We start from the raw sequence: 23,882 nt of genomic DNA on the forward strand, positions 1-23,882 counted from the left end.
ATATCTTAAATTTGTGGCACCTTTTCTGTTAATAACTGCTTTGTGTATGTGTGCCAGGTGGCTCAGAAACTTTCCTCAGAACTCTCTCCCTGCACTAAATTTTTTGTCTCTATTTAATGACAGAAAATATTCACAACACTTCAAAAGTGACATGACTGAAATGAATTCTCTTTTTATTTTCTTCTTGTTTCTCTTTGCAGAACTGAAGACTATATGAAGTTATCCCTAGACTCTTCCTAAAGCTTTTCCTTTGGCAACTTTTAAAGGCTTCAGAGAGAGAAAAAAGCAAACCCAAACCTTCCAGATAATGCATACACAACTGAAAAATTAATAGCCCCTCAAAATACAAGACTTTTTCTTTGACTGAAGCTAAATTCCTCAGAATATAATCCTATAATGTCTTGACTGGAGGAAATCAATGTGTTTGGGCCTGAAAATTAAATGGGCTGGAGAAGGTGACCAACAGCATTTTGAGGGGATCTGTTTGTTAAACAAAACAACCACACTTTGTTGTGTCTGCTGTTCCCATGTTTGCTGCATCCCCAAAACAACAAATCCACCGTAGAGAGCATGGCCAAACAGCCAATTATATTAGACCAGTCTAGTTGCTCTATCAAGCTGTCTAGTCCATTTTCACCAGTCCACCTTGGATCAAAAGCTTTCTCAGCAGCTTTGAAGACCATGCAATGAGATTTTAAAGCCTTGTGAATGTGCAGGTGGAGGTTTGGTGGTATGATATTGACTCTAGGAGCGTAGTCAGCTTTACACTGTAGTCTTTTGAAGGAGTAGTCCTCCATCTTTGTAGAGGGAAGTTCTAAAGAAAGAAGGATGATCTGCAAAGCAATCCTATGCCTCTACTCAGAAGTAAGTTCCATTGAGTTCAATGGGGTTTACTCATAGGCATAGGCATTGGATTGCAGCTTTGGTGTAACAGTTTGTGACTATTTTTCATCACAAGGACTAGAGCTTTGTTACTGTGCAGTACACTTAGCCCTTGCTTTTGTTCCCAAGTATGGAATTTGAAGAAGTAAACCATAAAATGTTTAGTGAGTTATTATTCATTTCTTAATTAACATTAAATGTTTTGTTTTGTTTTAACGCCACCACACTGCTTACAACACCATCTTTCATTTTTGAACTTTTCTCTGTTGATTGTCTTCCCATAGTAGAAAAGCCAAGGTATTGAATTGTTACAATACATGTACAGAAAATCTGGTCTATTGGGTTAAGTTCCCAACACTGAAATCGTAACAGGTTTCATATGCGCTGAAACTGTAATTCCATTAAAACTACACTATTGGTCAATAGCTACTTTCTTCTGTCAATGGAACACTTTTGTACTATACTGATGTAAATGCAGAAGTCTTTCAAAATTCTCCATTTATAGTCTGAATAAATGTTAATTCCTTCTTGACATTTTATAATATATCAAGCCCAAGATCTTTTGAAAAACAAAATCTTAATTCTTCAGATATACTTGAAATTATTTACTCCTCCTTGGAGCACCCAGGTTTGAAGAATGTTTTTCTCTAGCATATGATTTTTTAAAAAGGGCTTATTTAGGAAACAGCAGGAAGCTTTGTCTGTTTAAAAGAAAAGAAAAGCTAAGCTTCTACTACTATATCTGTTCTCACTTCCATAATAGAGTTTGCAACTGAATCCTATTTATATAAGGACACTGGCTTTGGGATACTGATTAGCATCCACTCTGCCTCCAGTTTGCATTATGTGACAGACTCAGTGTTTCAAACACCATTAACTATGCAAAGAATGCCTTATATACAATACAATGTTTCAGCAAACAGCAATACATATGTTGTACTGTACAAGATATATGACTAGTGGCAGTGAGCAAAGCTATCTCCTCAGTTATGACAAAAATGGCGGTCTAGGGTATTTTTTACTTTTTTTTCCTAAATGTGAAAAGTCTTATACACAGGACTGTAATTTCTAGTGGCTTAAAATGTATTTTGCCATTATTCAGTCCAATAAACCTTTAAATAGTTTATATGAGTGGTCCCTGTGTTTGTAAATATGCATGGCATCTATACTCTTCTGTCTACAACTACGTCTTTCAAAGATTACACCAGCAGAAAAATATGTTTCTATTTTTATTCAGCTTTGGAAACAGTACCATAATTTTAATCTTGCACAATAGGCCATATTATCAGAACTGGTTCTAAAGGAAGAAATTAAAATTATCTGTTGACTTAGGTCAGAATAGACATGTCACAAAATAGACATTTTCTATAGCCCTTTCTCCCTTTCTTTCATGCTTGTATTTGTTGTTTCATGGTTATCTGGAGTCTGTTCACACGAGTAGCTTGTGTGAGTGAAGTAATATCAAAGAAATGAAACTTTCAAATAGTATCACTATGCTTTAAAAGATAAAGGCACAAGTGAACAACCTGATAGACCATAAATTTGGGAAATATATCACTCTCAGAATATGGAAAGAATGTTAGAAATTTCCAAATTTGCTAAGGGGTACCCAGTGTGGTATAGTGGGTACAGTGACAGATTAGGACTTTGGAGACCAGGGTTCAAGTCCAACCTGGCCATGGAAACTCACAGGGGGAATGGAACTGGTAAAAACACTCCTTAAAACAGTCAGTTCCAACATGATGGCACAAAACAACAATGTTAGTTTTGTATAACGATCAGTAGCTAGAACCTTACTGGTGTTTGCAGGACTTGCCATGGCTAATTGCAGCTGATTGATGAAGTGCCAGGATGCATGCTGGTTTCACAGCCAGGCACGTAACTAAACATGTGATCAAGTTGCACCCCCGCACCTTGTCAATTTGCAACCAGCTGTAACAAGTTATGAAAAGTTTAAGAGAACACCAATACAATCCTAGCAATGGTTCCCATTTTAATTCACTTTTGGCCATTTCAAATAAATTAGTTAGCACTGTAATCTGGCAAAGCTTTCATAAGATTTTTAATGTTTACTAATTTTGTTTTAACAATTTAACGTTAACATGTTAGGACTAACAATAATGTTTTATAGCTCTGGGCCCTATAATTCCCATTGTTGTTGTTTAGTCGTTAAGCCATGTACGCCTCTTCGTGACACCATGGACCAGAGCATGCCAGGCCCTCCTGTCTTCCACCGCCTCCCGGAATTTGGTCAAATTCATGTTGGTAGCTTCAATGACTGTCCAACCATCTCATCCTCTGTCATCCCCTTCTGCTCTTTCCTTCACACTTTCCCAACATCAGGATCTTTTCCAGGGAGTCTTCTCTTCTCATGAGATGGCCAAAGTATTGGAGCCTCAGCTTCAGGATCTGTCCTTCTGTGAGCACTCAGGCTTGATTTCCTTTAGAATGGATAGATTTGTTCTCCTTGCAGTCCAGGGGACTCTCAAGAGTCTCCTCTAACACCACAATTCAAAAGCATCAATTCTTTGGCAGTCAGCTTTCTTTATGGTCACTTCCATACATCACTATAGGAAAAACCATAGCTTTGACTATGCGAACTTTTGTTGGCAAGGTGATGTCTCTGCTTTTTAAGATGCTATCTGTCATCGTTTTCCTCCCAAGAAGCAGGCGTTTTTTAATTTTGTGACTTCTGTCACCATCTGCAGTGATCATGGAGCCCAAGTAAAATCTGTCACTCCCTCCATATCTTCTCCTTCTATTTGCCAGGAGGTGATGGGACCAGTGGCCATGATCTTAGGGTTTTTTTTTTAGCTTCAGATCATTTTTTGCACTCTCCTCTTTCACCCTCATTAAGCGATTCTTTAATTCCTCTTCACTTTCTGCCATCAGAGTGGTATCATCTGCATATCTGAGGTTGTTGATATTTCTTCCGGCAGTCTTAATTCCAGTTTGGGATTCCTCCAGTCCAGCCTTTCACATGATGTATTGTGCATATAAGTTAAATAAGCCGGGGGACAATATGCATCCTTGTCATATTCCTTTCCCAATTTTGAACCAATCAGTTGTTCCATATCCAGTTGTAACTGTTGCTTCCTGTCCCACATATAGATTTCTCAGGAACTAGATAAGGTGGTCAGGCATTCCCATTTCTTTAAGAACTTGCCATAGTTTGCTGTGGTCCACACAGTCAAAGGCTTTTGCATAGTCAATGAAGCAGAAGTAGATGTTTTTCTGGTACTCTCTGGCTTTCCCCATAATCCAGCACATGTTAGCAATTAGTTCCCCTGCCCCTCCGAAATCCAGCTTGCACTTCTGGGAGTTCTCAGTCCACATACTGCTGAAGCCTACCTTGTAGGATTTTGAGCATAACCTTGCTAGCGTGTGAAATGAGTGCAGCTGTACAGTAGCTGCAGCATTCTTTGGCACTGCCCTTCTTTGGGAGTGGGATGTAGACTCATATTTTCCAATCCTCTGGTCACTGCTGTATTTTCCAAATTTGCTGGCATATTGAATGCAGCACCTTAACAGCGTCATCTTTTAAGATTTTAAATAGTTCGACTGGAATGCCATCAGCTCCACTGGCCTAGTTGTTAGCCATGCTTTCTAAGGCCCACTTGACTTCACTCTCCAGGATGTAATTCCCATTATACCTCACTATTGTCTATGTTGGCTAGATCTGATGGGAGTTGCAGTTCAGCTGAAAAAAGGGCAGAATTAGGGCACCTGAAAGACTAATTGACAAGAAAGGTGAAAAAGGAGCAAGCAAAAGAACATACTAAAGTTTATTAAAAGTGCTGGGTTTAAGAAATAGGTTTCCATCTTCTTGATGCTACAGCAAGCAGGGCAAATACTGAAATAAGAAATAAGCGTTACTTTGGAAGGTACCGCCAACAAATGAGCAGCACTAAATCAGATATAAAGATGAAAACAATACCTCTTCTGCAGAGAAACCAAAAACTATTCTTTTGGGGGCTCCCCCCCCCCCCCCCGATTTGGGCTATGGAATCTGAACTGATCTTGCTAGTTCTTTTGAAGTAGCAGAGATAAGCATATGGTAAAGGGACAGCTACAACAATGCTCAGCCATCAAAGAGCAGTGTGGAACTGTATTCTTGAAGGCTTTCATGGGCGGGATCTGATGGTTGTTGTGTTTTTTTGGGCTCTTTGGCCGTGTTCTGAAGGTTGTTCTTCCTGATGTTTCGCCAGTCTCTGTGGCCGGCATCTTCAGAGGACTGGGGTAGGAATTCTGTCCTTGCTCTGTTGCTGTTTGTTGGATAGCTGTTTGTGGGAACAACTTTTGTCTTTTTTTCAGGAGACAGGGTGATCAACATGTTTTTGTTGTGATGGGGGGGGGGAAGAGATGCTTGTTAATAGAGGTCTCTTGAATTGCCAAGGCAATGAACTTGTATGTTGATTGTATCTCATCCTGAAATGTCCATATAGGGAAGATTGTAGATCCTGAATGAACAAATACAAAGATATACATAAGCATAATACAATCTATGTGATGGAATGCTTGAATAGTGAGTTCTACTCATTCTAAAGGGCTGTTGTGGTAATAGCTCACATTAGTAAACATGAATGGGCTAAATTACTTAAGGCAGCTCAACCACATGTTGTTGTATTTTCCCTCTCTGCTGTGTTTTTCCTTTATAACTTTGGTCTTCCATACATTTTGGACTTCACCTCCCCAGAGCTTCAGCCAGCATGGCCAAAGGTAATGGATGACAGATGTTGTAGTCTAAAAAATCTGGAGGGCAAACACTTCTCTGTCCCTTCTTTATAAAGTGCTTTTTGGAAGGCTGCAATGAAAACAGCAGAGAAAAGAGAGAGCTCCTTTGTGCAGGGATGGGCAAAGCCGTGGAACTCCACCTACCCAATATTTTTTCATAGCTTTGGCTTCATTAGATTCTCCTGTCCCCCTCCCCAAATTGATTTTCCCAAGTAGATACAGAAGAATTGCCACCACAGAAAGACTTTGGGAACAGCAGGTCAGCTTTTGAATAAGTTGCAGATATGCCCTGCAAACAAATATCCTTTTTAAAAAAGTGGAAGTGCCAACACTTTTGGGAGTCTAGGAAGCTTGCAAAGTGGATCCTGGAGGCTAAAAATGTTAAGAAGTAAGGTTAAAGGTGTGTGTTTTTTTCAAGAGGGGTTGAGAACCTGTGGTTTTCCAGGGCTAGTTGTCAAGTTGTGGATGATGGGGTTTGTAATCCAATGGCTGGGTAGCAACAGGTTTATTGCCACTAAAATACTATATAGCTACTCCTTTGCTTTCAACTGCTTTTCCTTTAAACAAATCCTTTTCTTTACATCTGTTAGTTGTGCCTCTTTCTCCACTTCAGGCAGATACCCAAGCGGAAAGCAAGTATCTCAGTCATCTTAAGCTCAGCAACTTCTTTGATATTTAACATTCTGAAATAAACATGGAAGATTACTGCATCTAGGAAACCATGAAATGTGGGGAAACAATGTTCTTTTTTCTTTTCTTTTTGTGCACAGTATGAAGATGCAGTTCCTGTGAATGACAAGAAACCCAAACAAACATATGCACTGAAACCCTGTTGCCTAGTGTAGTGTGTTACACTAGAGTAGCACTCCCCCCCATCATTGGTGACTTGGTGAGTCAGCCTCTCCATACGTTCCATTGATTCAAATGGATTTACTCTAGTTGTGACTTACTTTAGCACAGCAAGTTACAACTATAGTAAGTCGATTTGAATCAGTGGAACATATGGAGGAGTTGTCTCACCAAGTCCCCACTGATTTAGTGGGCCTACTCCATGGCAATTTATTACACTATGCAACAGGATTTCAGCCATTATCTGAGAAAATCAGGAGTTCAGTGCCACTGCTTGATAATAATTGACCACACTCAAATCTAGACTCAAATCCACTTTCCCAACTACAGTAGGCTCCTTGAACCCATACAATTTACACAAGTGTTGACTTACTATTCAGAATTGATTCACTAGTTCTACTTTAATTTACACTATCAATTGGACTCTGTATCTTAGATCAATTGTGAATACAACCTTCCATTTAGTATGCTAGGGAACTTCCATGCAAATGCTCACATTTGTTTTTAATAATCTTAATCTGTTGTAAATTACTTAAGCCCTGTTGGCCATGAACTAAATCAATCAGTCAGTCAATCAGTGCCAGAGATAACTAGCAGCCAATATTTGTGAACTTTCAAAATCCACTAGTACTGCTTTTCAACTTATGAAGAAGTGACATCTCCATTTCCCCTTGTTATTATCCTTCTCTTCTTGGCAGGATTGAGAGAGAACAGCTGACTGCCATCTTCAACCTCATAAAGGAGAAAGAAGATACATTTGGCGAGATGTCTGAAAACGACATCAAAGAACAGCTTAAGCTTTATGACATATAGACTGTAAGTTACCTAGCCAGACCATCCTTTTCTCCATCTTTTGGTCTACTGGACACTTCAAGTCTATACACTTTCAGCATAAGTACTCCTTAATACTAGCCTTTTCTGTCTCATGGAATTGATTTTTCCCAGAAGGAAAAAGTCTTTTGGATGTTTCTGGCATGTGAAGCAGCTCTGTGGCATACATTATATTTAAGGCAAAACATACCAACTGCTGTCCTAATCAATAACCCCAGCCAAAGCATAGCATTCTTGCTGAAAGGAGGCTAACCTTAATGTGGCAGACAAGCATATGATAGGTAATGCCAATGTTAAACGAGCTGTTTCTGAATTCATGTCATAAAACAGCAGAAATATTATTTAAAATTACCTCTTCTGTGAAAATACTGTGTATATAAGGGGCAGTTCATTTATCAAAAACACACTGTTGTCCAGACATAGATAAACGTCAGATACTCAACAACTGGCCAAAATCCATTTCTGTCACTACACAAATAGGAACCAAACTGCCCCAAGTTAATAAATCATTTTAGACATTATCAATTGCACACCAGTCATACTATAGTAACTGGTAATGTCTGTAGAGATTTACAGTGCATCCTTGACTTACGGAATTAATCCGTATTGGAACTGTGGCCACAGGTCGAAAATTCCGTAGGTCGAGGCTCCATTTCCCATAGGAATGCATTAAAAATCATTTAATTCATTCCAGCCAAAGAAAAAAAAATCAGGGGCTTCCAAAGCTGCACCTGCTGCCCTCTGCCTTCTGTCCCCGCTGTCCTCTGTCTCCCATCCCCGCAGGGATAGGAGGCAGAGGGCACCGGGGACAGGAGACAAGAGGCCAGTGGGTGTACCTTTCTAAGCCCCAAAAGCCGGCAGCTTTGGAAGCTGAAAGCCGCCCTGCGCCCGCTGTCAGCTTTGGGCTTTCGGGGCTTAGAAAGCTGGACCCACTGGCCTCTTGTCTCCTGTCCCCGGTGCCCAGAGGCAGTGGGTGCACCTTTCTAAGCTCCGAAAGCTGATCCGCCCAAAAGCCGATCCGCCCAAAATTTGAATTTGGCGCTTTCCCCGCCTCACCCTTCTGGTCCGTAGGTCAATTCTCTGGCCGCAAGTTGAAGTGAAACTTTGCGGCCAGAGAAATCTGTAGGTCGAAAGTTCGTAAGTGGAGCCAAATGTAAGTCGAGACTCCATTGTATTAACTTGGGGCAATTAGCCTCCAAAATTTATACCATTTGTGCTACACCAGCGTAACTGGGTAAGAGGATTTGGGTCATTATCTCCCTTTTCTTTTCAAAGCAACCAACTTTCTACATTACTTTTAGCACTGCACAGAAGAGCCAACGTCCAGATACTACCTGGTGAGCTCCACATCTCAATAGACTATGTTCATCTGTATCATAGAAGGCAAACATATACTGTACACTTTTTACAACAAATAGTAAATGATAACTTTTTTAAAAAGATTTTAATATCTTGACTTGGTACTATCTTGGGCAAACAGGTATGTTGCTGAAGGAATGTCAGAACATTTTTATGAAAAGCTTCCTTTTTAATTTTCTTAAATGTACCTGTTTAGTGAACACCAGAACTGGTGGTGACAGTAAATGTGTATGTGCACGGGCCCCTCCTGCTGGTCAGAAAGACTACTAGAAATATCTTGCATATTTGCAGTTGTGCTATTTGAGGTAAACAAGCAGAATGGCAAAAGAAATGAACTGTGCTCTGCTCTACAGTTTGGATTAAAAAAGATCCATTTTCATACCTGATTCATGTTTTTCATGCTTACATGGTAGCAACAAGTAAAATACAGTGGTGCCCCGCATAGCGAGGTTAATCCGTTCCAGATTAACCCTCGCTATGTGAAATCGTCGCTAAACGGAACGTAAAAGCCCACTGGAACGCATTAAACATCGTTCAGCGAAGTTTCCTCCATAGCGGCAGCCATTTTCGTGCCCTCGGTAAGCGAGGGGAGAGTGCAAAAACGCTGTGCGCGGCCATTTCGGGTGTCTGGCGGCCATTTTGGAACCACCGAACAGCTGATCGCCCGACTCTGTGGGAGGCTTGGGGGGCCAGCGGCAAGAGGAGAAGAGGGAAAGTGGAGGGGAGGACGCGTGAGTGCGCAGCTTCCCTTCCTTCGCCTGCCTGCCTCACCGCCTGCCTTCCTCCCCGGGAGAAGGACGAGGAGGAAGAGGGAAAGCGGGGGGTGGCGGGCGAGTGAGCGAGTGCCGTTTCCCTCCCCCCATCTGCCTGCCTGCCCGCCTGCGTTCCTCCCCGGCCAGCACGGCCCTGCATCACTCTCGTGGCCACGGCAGCGGCTGCTCCTTCCTGGCACCTATGTTTGGTAAGCAAGTTTTTTCCATAGGGACCGATGCTATGCCTCCGCATTAGTGATCCCGGAAAAGGGATCGCTATGCGGATTCGTCGTTATACGGTGCGCTCGTTATGCGAGGCACAACTGTACTCTAGTCCTCAAAAGTAAACGGGCATACAGGTTCTTTAGTTTAGATGAACCATTTTCCCAAAAAGGTTCCAATATATGTCTTGCAGTTCTATTGCTTATAGAAGTGACATGTTAAGGTAATAACCTAACATCCATGACCTAACTGCAGAGTTCTAAAAACATACCAGATTTCAAACTGCCCTGACAAGCCTTGCTGAACTAACAACAAGACATAAAGTGCTACAAATCCACCTGTTGATCTTTTTCCTTCAGTTTCTTGATTGTTGTAGTTGTGAGCAGCAGTTAAAACATTACTAAGATTTTTATTCATAGAATCATGGAACTACAGAGCTGAAAGGGACCCCTGATTTACTGAATCCAACCCCTTGACAAGGCAGGAAATTCGTAGCTAAAGTGTCCCTGACAGGTGGCCATCTCACCTTTAAAACCTCCAATGAAGGAAAATCTAGCACCATCTGAGGCAGTCCATTCCACTGCTGAACAGCTCTTACTGCCACAGATTTCTTCCTGATCAGGTGAAATCTCCTTTCTCACAATTTGAATCCATTACTTCATGTCATACTCTTTGTAACTCCATCTTCCATGTGGTAGTCTTTTAGATATCTGAAGATGGCTATCACATTTCCTCCCAGTCCTCTTTTCTCCAGATTAGGCATAAACAACTCCCTCACATATTCCTCATCCTGGTAATATTGTACACCCTGACAACTGTCCTCTGGACTCAGTATTCCAGGTGACTTTAGACCAAGAGAGAACAGAATGGTACTAATACCATTCTAATGCTTCCTCTTGACACTATACAGTATTTCTCTTAAAGCAGCCTAGTATTGGTTCATTTTTTATTTTTGGTCACATCATGAGACTTTTGACTCATGTTTAACCTGTGGTCTATATTAAGACCGCTTGCCTTTTTTACATGTACTGTATTACTGCCAAGGCAGCTGTTGCCACTGTGTATTTGTGCATCTGCCTATCCTGCCTAAATGTAGAACCTTACATTTCCCTCCCACTGAAATTAGTTTTGTGTTTGGTCCAGTTCTCCACCCTATTAGGGATATATTGAATTCCATATCCCAAAGTATTACCTACCCTTCTCAATTTGGTTTCTGTGAATTTCTCCTCTACACCCTGATCTAAGCCATTTATAAAGATGTTGAATGCTGAGCCCAGGATAGAACTCTGTAGCATGCCATTTTTAATTTCTCTCCCAGATGACAAGGAACCATTGGTGAGCACTCACTGGGCATGGCCCGTCTTGTCAGCTCCAAATCACCTTCATAGTATCATTGTTTAACCCAATTTTTAGGAGTTTAGCTGCAAAAGCATGAAGGACAGTGTCAAATGCCTTGCTGAAATCAAGATGAACTATATTTTTAGCATCCTCTTAATACAGGACTCCACAAAGAGAAAGAGACCAGTCTGGCCTGACTCATTTTTGAGAAACCACATTGAATCCCAGAAATCAGTGTTCTTTTTGAAATGCTCATAGATCAATCATCTGTTGTAGAGCCGTTCCAGGGATCAATGTCAAGGTGATTTGTCAGTACTTGCCCTGTTGTTTAAGATGGATGACATTTGCTCACCTCCAATCTTTATGGACATCACCTGTCCTCCCAACAATTCTCAGCTATTCCAAACAGAGGCTCCAAAATTATATCCAGAAGTTCTTTTGAAACCTCATTAAGAGTCTGTGGGGCAAAGTATACAGTATATAAATTATCTTGTGTGGTCTTCATTCTGATAGTAGACTCAGACTAGCACTCACAGTGGAAATCAACAAATAAGTATGCTTTTGCACCGTTAGATTTTTGAAACATTCTGAAAGAATTATGCTGACCAAAGTTCAGACAAATTGCTTCATTTTTCTCATTTTTCTTGTCTGCATGTGCTGTGTATGTTTAAATTTTGAAATTATTAGTCTCTTGAGTGAGGGAGAGAGTTGAAAGGGAACTATAACTGAGGCAAGTATGAATTGATTTTCAAGGCCAAGTCATCCTACTTGACAGAGGATGGAGAGAGTGAGAAAAGTAAAATAGATTATGCTGAAATCATTGACAGGCTTACTCAGAATACACCTTTCTGGGCTGGTAACACTACACCATTTTGTACAACACTGAGGAGGACCCCATGAGTTACAAGCCCTCTAGCTATTCTCAAATACTTGCAACTCCAGCTACTCCGGGGGAAGGGGTATGGACGCCACCAACCGGTAAGGGCACTTGCAAGGCTGCTGCTCTTGTTGCAACTGACTGACTACGAGGCTACCCCGATGGAAATCATTACGCTTGTGCGGCACAGAAAGCAGATCAACTTGGCGGTCCATGATGCGAACGTCCTTTCCCCGCCGCCGCCCTTTTCTTCCACTGCTCCCCTCCCGAGAACCGAGGAAACAACCGTTACGACCGCCGGATGGCTGCGCAGGCGCCCCTGTCTCCGCTAGCGATCAATGTAACATTCAGTCCGCCTCCTCAGTATTTCCTACTGCGCATACTCCGTTTTATCAAGGGGCCGCCTTACGGTAGCGGTCTCTTTTACGCATGCGTATAAACGAACTTGCCCTCTGCTTACGCTTGCGCATGTGAAAAGCTGCCAGAGAAACGGACAGCGGTGAGAGGGGTTTTAAGGTGACCATAGAGTTGCAAGGACTGAAGAGACGAATTAGGAGGCGGGATAATTGTGTGAGTCTACAATAAAGATTCCATAGCCCGTTGCAGCAAGAACCCTTTGTTCTACATGCAATCCAGACTGAATGAAAACATCTGTCCTTTTAAATGTTTAACATGTAAAAAAAATAAATAGCGCTATTCACGCTAAGATACGAGCTAGAAAAAGTATGAACTCCCGTTGCCATCTCTGTTCTGCAACGAAGACTATATAGAGAGGATCATGTGTTTTCCAACAACAGCCACATTCCAATCCTGGATTTCACACTTGTTTCTGCTGCTCGTTCTGTTGCAGCTGCTGTCGCATTTATTCCACCAGTTTCTCAGCCGTCTTTGCAGCGATAGATAGAGAGAGAGAGAGAGAGAGAGAGAGAGAAATATGTGTGTTTAGTCGTTTAGTCGTGTCCGACTCTTCGTGACCCCATGGACCAGAGCACGCCAGGCCCTCCTGTCTTCTACTGCCTCCCGGAGTTGTGTCAGGTTCATGTTGGTTGCTTCGCAGACACTGTCCAGCCATCTCATCCTCGGTCGTCCCCTTCTCCTCTTGCCATCACACCTTCCTAACATCAAGGTTTTTTCCAAGGACTCTTTTCTTCTCATGAGATGGCCAAAGTACTGGAGCCTCAGCTTCAGGATCTGTCCTTCAAGTGAGCATTCAGGGTTGATTTCCTTTAGAACTGATAGGTTTGTTCTCCTTGCAGTCCAGGGGATTCTCAAGAGCCTCCTCCAGCACCACAATTCAAAGGCATCAATTCTTCGGCAGTCAGCTTTCTTTATGGTCCAGCTCTCACTGATAGATAGATAGATAGATAGATAGATAGATAGATAGATAGATAGATAGATAGATAGATAGATAGATAGATAGATAGATAATACGAATAGTTCTGCTGTGGAAAGGGAAGAAGAAACGGCGCAAAGGGACTAGGAAGTTAGTCCCGCGGGTCCCTCTAACAGTCAAGTCCGTAGAAACCGAATTTGGCTTAATAGAGCAAGCGCTGCGCGAGGGACTTGGAGAAAGACTTCTTCGCTACGGTGGCTGCGCGGGCTCATTCTCTGAATCGGCGGCGGCGTTCTTCCCGAAGGACTCGGCTTCGCGTTAGACGGGGGGGGGGGGGCTCGCTGCTACCAGGCGGGTTTCCGAGGCCGCGGCCCAGAGCCGGGCGCCTGCCTCCTTTCGGGGACGGCACGAAGCGGCTGGGAGGAAAGCGGCGTGTCTGGAGGTCCTTCCCCCCCCCCCCCCGTCGCCTTTCCCACCTCTGGCGGGAGAAAACTTAAGAGAAGGCGTGCCCGAAGCGAAACCGGCCTGGGGAAGAGGCGGGCCTCTGGCCGGAAGAGCGGCGGGTGAGACCCGGAGCCGCGGGAAGCGGAGCGTCGGAGGAGTCTCGGCCTGGTTGCCTTCCTCCGCAGAGCCTTGGCGGAGTCGCCACGCCGTTCTGGGGGGCCCTTACGGAGCTGGTCCCTGGCCTCTGCTTTTCGAGGCCGCTGGCCGCCTTGGCTTCAGGCCGGTGCCCCCTCCGGTGTGACGGGACCGCTGGCCCAACGAGACCTTGCGCCTCCCCCCCCCCAAAGAGAGGCGAGGCTCCTCGAGGGACGACAATCCCAATTCTTGTACTTCCGATAAAGTTGGGCTTATTGTCTGAAGGAAGCCCGCTTTTCCGCCATGTTACCCGGCCGAGGGCGCAACCTCGACAATCTTATCCCCTGCAAGATGACGAAGAGGAAAAATCTCGAGCCCCCGGACCCGAAGAAAGCGCCCTGCAACTCGTCCCTCTTGAAAGCTTTGGAGGCCGTTGTAGCCGCCGGGAGAAGCGGCCTCCTCGGCCCGGCAGCCGCGGCGGCGGCGGCAGACATCCCGGAGGTGGGCTTAGGCGCCGCCAACGGAGCGGATCCGCAGGGCGCTCCCAACCCTATTCCTTGCCTCTCGGCCACCGAGGAGGAGGAGGAGGAGAAGCCGGCGACGACGACGACGGTCAGCGTGGAACCGTCCTCCGTGATAACGGTAGCGCCATCATCACAAGGTATGTCGGATGAGGCAACGTCTCGAGTAATGAGGTATTTAGTAAAAGTAGTTACCAGGTGCTGTGGTAAATGAACGATAGTTTAAAACATTGCCATTTTAATAGAGTATGTGCGATGGGTGGTGTATGTTCACAGTGTACTTCATGTTGCTGCAAGACAGAAGTAAACAATTGTTTTATAGTCTTGACAAGTCTTTGCCTAGCATTTAGTTTCTCTCTACATTTGATCCATCGATACAACAGACCAATGCTGTTTTATATTATTATATTACTGTAGAGTCAACCTGCACAGGCCAAAGCAGCAGCATGTTGCTAATTCCCAAAATTGTGAGGTGTGCAAAGCTCAAGGTAGCAGTCACAGGTACCCTGACTAAAGCCCTGATAAAGCCAGTCCCAACACATGCAGGAGATGGCAGATTCAAATATTTCCTGAACTCCCCTATGAAAGAAAGACATAAACTAGAAATAATCGGGGGCTCCATGATGCCATCTACTAAAACAGGTATCAACACATTCAGAAGATTCCTACTTCAAATGTCCAAAGCAAGGTTTCCACTAAGCTGGGCACATGCACAGATGACTCCCCTTGCCTCTGCACAGCTCTCTTCTCCGTGCATTCAGTTCCAGATGCAATGGCACCCAGTGCGGGGGGTGGGGATGGAATCGTGCCCAGCAGGGCTGAATATTAGGGGGTATATTGTTCCCAAACAGACAAAATACTTCTGTTCACAGAGAAAAGGCAAAAAAACCAACAAGAAAGGGAATCCTTTGATAATTGGGCACAAACATCTTCTGAAGATGGTTGGTTTAAATATACCCCATGATGGTTCAGTGAAAGGCAGAAGAGTCTTTGCTGTTATGGAAACATGAATTAATATACCCATGCCCTCAAGATATTTCACTTGATTCAGATACCACAGGTGAAATACATTTCTTACTCCTAGATGTTGGCTGGAGGTCTGACAACCCTCACTTGTAACTGCAAAGGAACCAGCATCATGATAGGAACAAGATCAATATAGGACTGAGATCTAGAAATGCATCTTGAGGCACTGAGGCTAAGCATGTGGTGGTTAGAGGATAAACACAGGGAATATCCATTGACATCTGCTTGCTGGGCTAAAGTGTACAAGTGAGTTAGGGATCCATGGCATGCAAATCAGACAGGTATGTCTAAGGGTATGGGTAGCAGAAGATAGAAAACCAGTCATCCAGTGCATACAAGTGCTGCTGGGCACAGGGGACACCCTGAAATGTGCACAAAATGTCACTGGGTACATCCTTGCTATTTAGCAAAAATGTATTTCTCATGCTCAGGACAACTTGTGTTGAGTGCACCAACACCGAAGACATTAAAGAGAAAGTTAGCCATCTGTTAGATATACTTTAACTTGGATTCCTGTATTGAGGAGGGGATTTGATGTGGGCTTAAAGCTCCCTTCCAACTCCATTATTCTGTGATTCTGTTGTAATATCTAATGTGGCCTAAGAAGACAGGAGCAGTGGCAGGAACAAGAGACTGTTCCCTCCTTTGTGGAGTGTATGAACCCTCGCCTGGGTTGCATTATATACAGTGGTGCCTCGCTTAACGATTGCCTCGTTTAGCAATGTTTTCGCTTTACGATGGGTTTTTTTAAAGAATTCTATGCATCATTTAGCGATGTTTCCTATGGGCGATTTTCGCTTAGCGATTTCGGGACCATGCTTCACATGTGTGTTTAGTTGTTTAGTCGTGTCCGACTCTTCGTGACCCCATGGACCAGAGCACGCCAGGCCCTCCTGTCTTCTACTGCCTCCCGGAGTTGTGTCAGGTTCATGTTGGTTGCTTCGCAGACACTGTCCAACCATCTCATCCTCGGTCGTCCCCTTCTCTTCTTGCCATCACACCTTCCTAACATCAAGGTTTTTTCCAAGGACTCTTTTCTTCTCATGAGATGGCCAAAGTACTGGAGCCTCAGCTTCAGGATCTGTCCTTCCAGTGAGCACTCAGGGTTGATTTCCTTTAGAATTGATAGGTTTGTTCTCCTTGCAGTCCAGGGGATTCTCAAGAGCCTCCTCCAGCACCACAATTCAAAGGCATCAATTCTTCGGTGGTCTGCTTTCTTTATGGTCCAGCTCTCACTTCCATACATCACGACAGGAAAAACCATAGCTTTGACTATTCGGACTTTTGTTGGCAAGGTGATGTCTCTGCTTTTCAAGATGCTGTCAAGATTTGTCATCGCTTTCCTCCCAAGAAGCAGGCGTCTTTTAATTTCAGGGCTGCTGTCTCCATCTGCAGTGATCATGGAGCCCAGGAAGATAAAAGTTGACACTGCCTCCATGTCTTCCCCTTCTATTTCCCAGGAGGTGATGGGACCAGTGGCCATGATCTTAGTTTTTTTGATGTTGAGTTTCAGACCATTTTTTGCACTCTCCTCTTTCACTCTCATTACAAGGTTCTTTAATTCCTCCTCACTTTCTGCCATCAGAGTGGTATCATCTGCATATCGGAGGTTGTTGATATTTCTTCTGGCAATCTTAATTCCAGTTTGGGATTCCTCCAGTCCAGCCTTTCACATGATGTATTGTGCATATAAGTTAAATAAGCTGGGGGACAATATACAGCCTTGCCGTACTCCTTTCCCAATTTTGAACCACTCAGTTGTTCCATGACCAGTTCTGACTGTTGCTTCCTGTCCCACATATAGGTTTCTCAGGAGACAGATAAAGTGGTCAGGCACTCCCATTTCTTTAAGAACTTGCCTTAGTTTGCTGTGGTCCACACAGTCAAAGGCTTTCGCATAGTCAATGAAGCAGAAGTAGATATTTTTCTGGAACTCTCTGGCTTTCTCCATAATCCAGCGCACGTTAGCAATTTGGTCTCGAGTTCCTCTGCCTCTTCGGAATCCAGCTTGTACTTCTGGGAGTTCTCGGTCCACATACTGCTGAAGCCTACCTTGCAGGATTTTGAGCATAACCTTGCTAGCGTGTGAAATGAGTGCAATTGTACGGTAGTTGGAGCATTCTTTGGCACTGTCCTTCTTGGGGATTGGGATGTAGACTGATCTTTTCCAATCCTCTGGCCACTGTTGAGTTTTCCAAACTTGCTGGCATATTGAATGTAGCACCTTAACAGCATCATCTTTCAAGATTTTAAATAGTTCAACTGGAATGCCATCACCTCCACTGGCCTTGTTGTTAGCCAGGCTTTCTAAGGCCCACTTGACTTCGCTCTCCAGGATGTCTGGCTCAAGGTCAGCAACTACATTGTCTGGGTTGTCCGGGATATCTAAATCTTTCTGATATAATTCCTCTGTGTACTCTTGCCACCTCTTCTTGACGTCTTCTGCTTCTGTTAGGTCCCTCCCATTTTTGTCTTTTATCATGTTCATCTTTGCGCAAAATGTTCCTCTAATATCTCCAATTTTCCTGGACAGATCTCTGGTCTTTCCTTTTCTGTTATCTTCCTCTATTTCTTTGCATTGTTCATTTAAGAAGGCCCTCTTGTCTCTCCTTGCTATTCTTTGGAAGTCTGCATTCAATTTTCTATAACTTTCCCTATCTCCCTTGCATTTTGTTTCCCTTCTCCTCTCTGCTATTTCTAAGGCCTCGTTGGACAGCCACTTTGCTTTCTTGCATTTCCTTTTCTTTGGGATGGTTTTCGTTGCTGCCTCCTGGACAATGTTACGAGCCTTCATCCATAGTTCTTCAGGCACTCTGTCCACCAAATCTAGTTCCTTAAATCTGTTCTTTACTTCCACTGTGTATTCATAAGGGATTTGGTTTAGATTATACCTGAGTGGCCCAGTGGTTTTTCCTACTCTCTTCAGTCTAAGCTTGAATTTTGCTATGAGAAGCTGATGATCAGAACCGCAGTCAGCTCCAGGTCTTGTTTTTGCTGACTGTATAGAGCTTCTCCATCTTTGGCTGCAGAGAATATAATCAATCTGATTTCGATATTGCCCATCTGGTGATTTCCATGTATAGAGTCGCCTCTTGTGTTGTTGGAAAAGAGTGTTTGTGATGACCAGCTTATTCTCTTGACAAAACTCTATTAGCCTTTGTCCTGCTTCGTTCTGAACTCCAAGGCCAAACTTCCCTGTTGTTCCTTTTATCTCTTGGCTCCCTCACGTAGCGAATGCATTTTTAGGTCCCCTGTTTCACTTAACGATGTTTGTTTTTTTCAATTTTAAAAGTGTCTTAAAATGTTCAAAAACGTTTTAAATGCTTGGAATTGTTAGTGCACCTTCTAAAACGCATGCAAACTTAATTTGGCTTTGATTTGACTTTTTTGTTAATTTTTGCTGAATTTTTTTCTCCCCCATAGGAAAGCATTGAAACCAACTTTTGACAGCTGTCAAAAGTTGGGCTCAATGCATTTCAATGGGGGAGGAAAAAATTCACAAAACATTTACGAATACTCAGAACAAAGACAAACTAGGTTTGCACACGATTTAGAAGGTGCTCTAACGAACCCAAGCATTTAAAACAGTTGCTGACTTTTCGTTAATTTTATGTGATTTTTTTTCTCCCCCATTGGAAACAATGGAGCCCAACTTTTGACAGCTCCATTGTTTTCTATGGGGGAGAAAAAATTCACAATAAATTAACGAAGACAATGAGCTGTGGGAGTCACTGGGGTGGCCAGTACCCGAGAACAGCAACACACAAGTGAGGGTTACGGACAGTTATAAGAGAAACCAAAAGTCGTGCAGCATCTTTAAGACCAAGTAGTTTTTATTTTTCATAAACTTTCATGTGTCCAAGCACAAATCTTCAGATAAAACAATGATGTGGTCTTGAAATAAGTTAACAAGCCTGAAAGTCAGTGGGAACAGAAGTCCAGGCCTCCCTTGTCCCTCAGAGTGCCTTCCCAGTTTCAAGGGCTGACCCCACCTTTCTTCTCTATCCCCCTTGGGGGTTGCTGTGCCTGCCCCTATGGAAGTATGTTGTTCCTTCCCTCAATTGCACACACAGATCTGAGTTTCTTCATCCTCTTCAGTGGTCAGCATGGATCAGGATCTGCACTTCAGTGAAAAAGTACTTCTGACAGAAGCTGGATTACATCTGACAGTAGTTGGGGAAAAAGTTTGCTTAATCAAGAAAACTTTAAACTGAGTTCTGCAGAGAAGGGTGTCAGTATTCCAGAGAAGAGGGGGACAGAAAGCACTAGGACATGTGAGTGTCAGTGATAACACAAAACACCAGAACAGTGGCATAGCAACCACAAAGAAGAAAAACAAGCAGAAAGCAGCTGAAGGAAATGATTTAATACTTCAGGTGTTTCTACAGGATATGCTCCATGCCTCAGAGTATGGGAAGTAAATGTGATCTTGAATGCTTAACACAGGAAGGCAAATATGATTTAATAGCTGCTGCATAAATTTGGTTGATGGGTCTTTTGACTAGAATGTAGTAATATATTATCTTATGTTGTAAGCTACCCCGAGTAGACATGGTCTAGAGAGGCGGGGTATAAATAAATAAATAAATAAATACATTGAAGGATATACATTGCTCAAAGCAATAGATAGAACAGGAAGGAAGGTTGGTTGGTATACCACTCCATTAGTGTGAAGCATTATACTATAAAGAATGTGTTCATCTGCAAGGGGATCAGTGACTTGGAGGACAGAAGTCCAATTAAGAGTGTTTAAATAGAAATATGCTACAAACTGAAAACTTAGATGATGCTTCCCTAGATCAGATTACCAAACTTTTTTTAAAAAAGTACTGTTGGGAAATTTTAACTACAGTACCATGTTATCTGCTGAGTGTCCAGCTCTACCAACAATGTAATTTCTCACTGCCTTGCTGGAAGTTTCATTTTCCAGAAAGCAGAAATGACAAGGGGATCAAATGTTCTGGACTGGATCTTCATCAACAGGAAAGTCTTTGTAGTGGAAGCCTCTTGGAATTCATTACACTGAGGAAGGGGAAAGCCAAACATAATTAGGCACACATTCTGGACTTTAAAAAATCTAATTTCAGTAAACCTAAGAAAATACTGAGTAGGATCTCATGTTTGAAATTTCCAGTGACGGTATTCATGACAGACAGATGGGGAATTCCTAAATGATAGATATTGAACACAAAATTGCAGAAAATTCCAGTGCAAAAAAAACAACAACACAGGAAGCTTCTTAAGAAAAAGATGGCTGCATAAGGCATTTCAGAGGAGCTGAGATTTAAAAGAGACATGCCTAAGAAATCGAAGGAGGGACAAATCACTGATGAAGAGTACAAATGAGTTGCCAATATTTGTGTTTTTAATATATTCACGAAGGCTTTCACAGCCGGGATCTAATGGTGGTTCTGGGTTTTTCGGGCTCATGGGCCGTGTTCTGAAGTTTGTTCTTCCTGACGTTTCGCCAGTCTCTGTGGCCGGCATCTTCAGAGGACAGCAACCTGTGCTCTGGTGTAGTTGGCTTGGGAGTGCAAGACCAATTTTTGTGCTCTCCTCTTTCACCCTCATTAAGAGGTTCCTTAATTCCTCCTCACTTTCTGCCATCAGAGTGGTATCATCTACATATCGGAGGCTCTTGATATTTCTTCCAGCAATCTTAATTCCATTTTGGGATTCATTCAGTCCTGCCTTTTGCACGATGTATTCTGCATATAAGTTAAATAAGCAGGGAGACAATATACAGCCTTGTCATACTCCTTCCCCAATTTTGATCCAGTCAGTTGTTGCATATCCATTCCTGACTGTTGCTTTCTGTCCCACATATACCGTATATGCTGCCGTACAAGGCGACCGGCAGTATAAGACGTCCCCCCCAAAAAAAGAGGAGGGTGAGGAAGAGGCTGGGAGGGGGCGGCAGCAGGAGGAGAAAAAGGGAACCGGGAGGGGTTGGCATGCGTGCGCGGGACTGCCTGCCTGCTCACCCGCCCGCCCGGAGGAGGAAAAGGGAACCGGGCGGGTGGTGGCGTGCGCGCGGGGGCCCACCTGCCTGCCTGCCCGCCCGCCTCCCTTGAGGAGGACAAGGGAACCGGGCGGGTGGTGGCACGCGCAGGACTGCCTGCCTGCCCGCCCACCCACCTGGAGAAGGAAAAGGGAACCAGGCAGGTGGCGGCGAGCGCGTGCGCCACTGGATCAGCGGCGCGGGGCAGTGGACAGCCAGGCAGCGCTGTGCTTCCCTTCCTCCATCCCGACCGACTGTGTCTGCCTGCCTGCCCGCCTGCCTTCCTCCCCGGCCAGCGCGCCCCGCGTCACTCACGGGGCGGCGGCTCCTCCCTGGCGTACCCGGCGTACAAGACGACCCCCCACTTGGAGGCATGTTTTGGGGCCCCCAAAAGTCGTCTTGTACGCCAGCATATACAGTAGATTTCTCAGGAGATAGATAAGATGGTCAGGCACCCCCATTTCTTTAAGGATTTGCCATAGTTTGCTGTAGTCAACACAGTCAAAGGCTTTTGCATAATCAATGAAGCAGAGGTACAGTGGTGCGCTGCATAGCGACTATAATCCGTGCAGAAAAAATTGCTGCAAAACAATTTTGTCGCTATGCGGTTTTAAAAAGCCCATAGGATTGCATTGAAACCCCTTCAATGTGTTCTTATGGGCTTAAAACTCACCTTTAAGCAAAAATCCTCCGTACGGCAGCCATTTTCGCTGCCGGGTAAGCGAGGAATCCGGGTGAAAACACAGCAGGCGGCCATTTTGGAACCGCCGATCAGCTGTTGGAAAATGATTGGTAAGCGAAACAGGATACCAATCATCGCAAAGTGATTTTTTCCTATTTAAAACGTCGCAATGTGATCGCAGAAACGATCGCAAAAACATTGTCGCTATGCGGATTCGTCGTTAAGCGAGGCACCCGTTAAGCGAGGCACCACTGTAGATGTTTTTCTGGGACTCTCTGGCTTTCTCCATAATCCCTTGCATGTTAGCTATTTGGTCTCTAGTTCCTTTGTCCCTTCGGAATCCAGCTTGTACTTCTGGGAGTTCTCAGTCCACCTACTGCTGAAGCCTACCTTGTAGGATTTTGAGCATAACCTTGCTAGCATGTGAAATGAATGCAGCTGTACGGTAATTGCGGCATTCTTTGGCACTGCTCTTCTTTGGGATTGGGATGTAGACTGATCTTTTCCAATCCTCTGGCCACTGCTGAGTTTTCCATTGATGATGATAAAAAAACAGCGCACATGTTCTTTGATATTGGGTTGTGGCACCAGGGTGGGTGGCATGACCTTTATCCTGGTTTGTTCCTTTTTGCACACTACACACAGAATGATTGAAGTGGTAGGAAAAGCCCCCCCCCAACTCTGTGTTGGCTGTGTCTATTAAACACGTCATTGCTAGCACCACTCTGGCAACCATTGATGATGATTAAATCCTCTGCGAGCTAGCAAAAATTTAATGCAGCTTGCTAGGCACGTTGGACACCTTACTTCTCCCTATATCACCCCATGGCTGGAGTGCAATGTGTTCCAGCAAAAATAGCGCACATCTTTATTAAATTTGGTGCATCCTCCTAGTTTGGTATATAGCCTGGCAGCCATTGATACTGATGATATATCCTGCTAGTTTGGTACACAGCCTGTGTAGATTCAATAATATTTTGAATTCAAATAATGTATAATTTCCTTCCTTTCAAATCAAGGAAGTAATGTCAGCATATATAAATTGGGGGGGGGGAGGTAAAAAAGTTTCCTAACCCCTGACCTAGGTGAATGAGTGGTGGGGCTGAGGCTAGTTCTCCAGGCCAACCCTTGCTTGTCTTGTGGCAGCATTGGCTTGGATTGAGGAGAAGAAGGATCTTTCCTCCACCTGCTCCTGGAAATGTGACCATGTGATGGAAGAAAACAATCTTGCTTATGACTACCCTCTCCCTTAGTTTGTCTTTCTGAGTTAAACTGCTCCATTTATTCCATTACACAATTCCCTCAGTTGCCTCCCCTGCCCTGCAAAAACTTTTGATATGAACAGGCTTCTGACAATTTCTAATTCAGACACATACAGTGGTGCCTCGCTTAACGAGTGCCTCGCTGAGCGATGAAATCGCTTAACGAGGCACTCTGGGCCATCGCTGGAGCATTCGCTCAGCGATGGCCCCTATTGGGTTTTTTTCGCTGTGCGATGATCGCTAAGCGATTCGCTTAGCGATTTTCGCACAACGAAGCCGGGGAGAACAGCTGATCGGCGGTTCCAAAATGGCCGCCGGAAGGTCCGCGCCGCATTTTCGCGCCCTGCCCTCGCTTACCGAGGGCGCGAAAATGGCGGCGCTATGAAGAAACATCGCTTAACGGTGAGTTTGCAAGCCATAGGAACGCATTGAACGAAGTTCAATGCGTTTCTATGGCTTTTTTTATTCCATTTAGCGATGTTTCGCTATAGCGAAGGTTAATCCGGAACGGATTAACCCTCGCTATGCGAGGCACCACTGTATTAGTAGAATCTGATCTAAAAGTACAACTGACTGGTTCCTTCCTGATTTTGGTTTTGAAACACAGCTGATCAAAATTATGTAGCTTATAGAT

General features: G+C 43.9%; 1 protein-coding gene and 1 long non-coding RNA gene across 12 annotated transcripts in view; one reads left to right on the top strand and one right to left on the bottom strand.

Annotated features, from left to right (window-relative positions):
* The window catches only part of MXRA7 (matrix remodeling associated 7), a 96,870-nt gene that overhangs the window by 63,605 nt on the left and 9,383 nt on the right, over positions 1 to 23,882 (top strand). For 4 of the 9 annotated variants that reach the window (XM_078385995.1, XM_072990475.2, XM_072990476.2 and 1 more), the window contains one exon: positions 201 to 2,008. The exons of 2 other annotated variants lie outside the window; for them this stretch is intronic. Coding sequence is in view for 5 of the 7 variants with exons in the window: in XM_072990475.2 (XP_072846576.2) it covers positions 201 to 240 (40 nt within the window). In the remaining 2 variants the exon portion in view is untranslated. Of the gene's footprint in view, positions 1 to 200; positions 2,009 to 7,163; positions 7,282 to 14,059; positions 14,418 to 23,882 lie in introns of those variants that run through there. 3 more of the 9 variants (XM_072990473.2, XM_072990472.2, XM_072990471.2) reach the window with 2 other exon arrangements.
* On the bottom strand, positions 200 to 13,471 carry LOC110085905 (uncharacterized). 3 transcript variants are annotated; one of them, XR_002301718.3, is made up of 3 exons: positions 11,944 to 13,471; positions 11,320 to 11,424; positions 200 to 5,342 (listed from the first exon to the last, which is right to left on the bottom strand). It is a non-coding gene; the product is annotated as an uncharacterized LOC110085905 (long non-coding RNA). The 3 variants fall into 3 exon arrangements; XR_013542016.1 differs by having other exon boundaries at positions 11,320 to 13,471; XR_012083796.2 differs by lacking the exon at positions 11,320 to 11,424 and having other exon boundaries at positions 11,944 to 13,064.

Source organism: Pogona vitticeps, chromosome 2 (genome assembly GCF_051106095.1).
Source record: "Pogona vitticeps strain Pit_001003342236 chromosome 2, PviZW2.1, whole genome shotgun sequence".
NCBI classification, from domain to species: domain Eukaryota; kingdom Metazoa; phylum Chordata; class Lepidosauria; order Squamata; family Agamidae; genus Pogona; species Pogona vitticeps.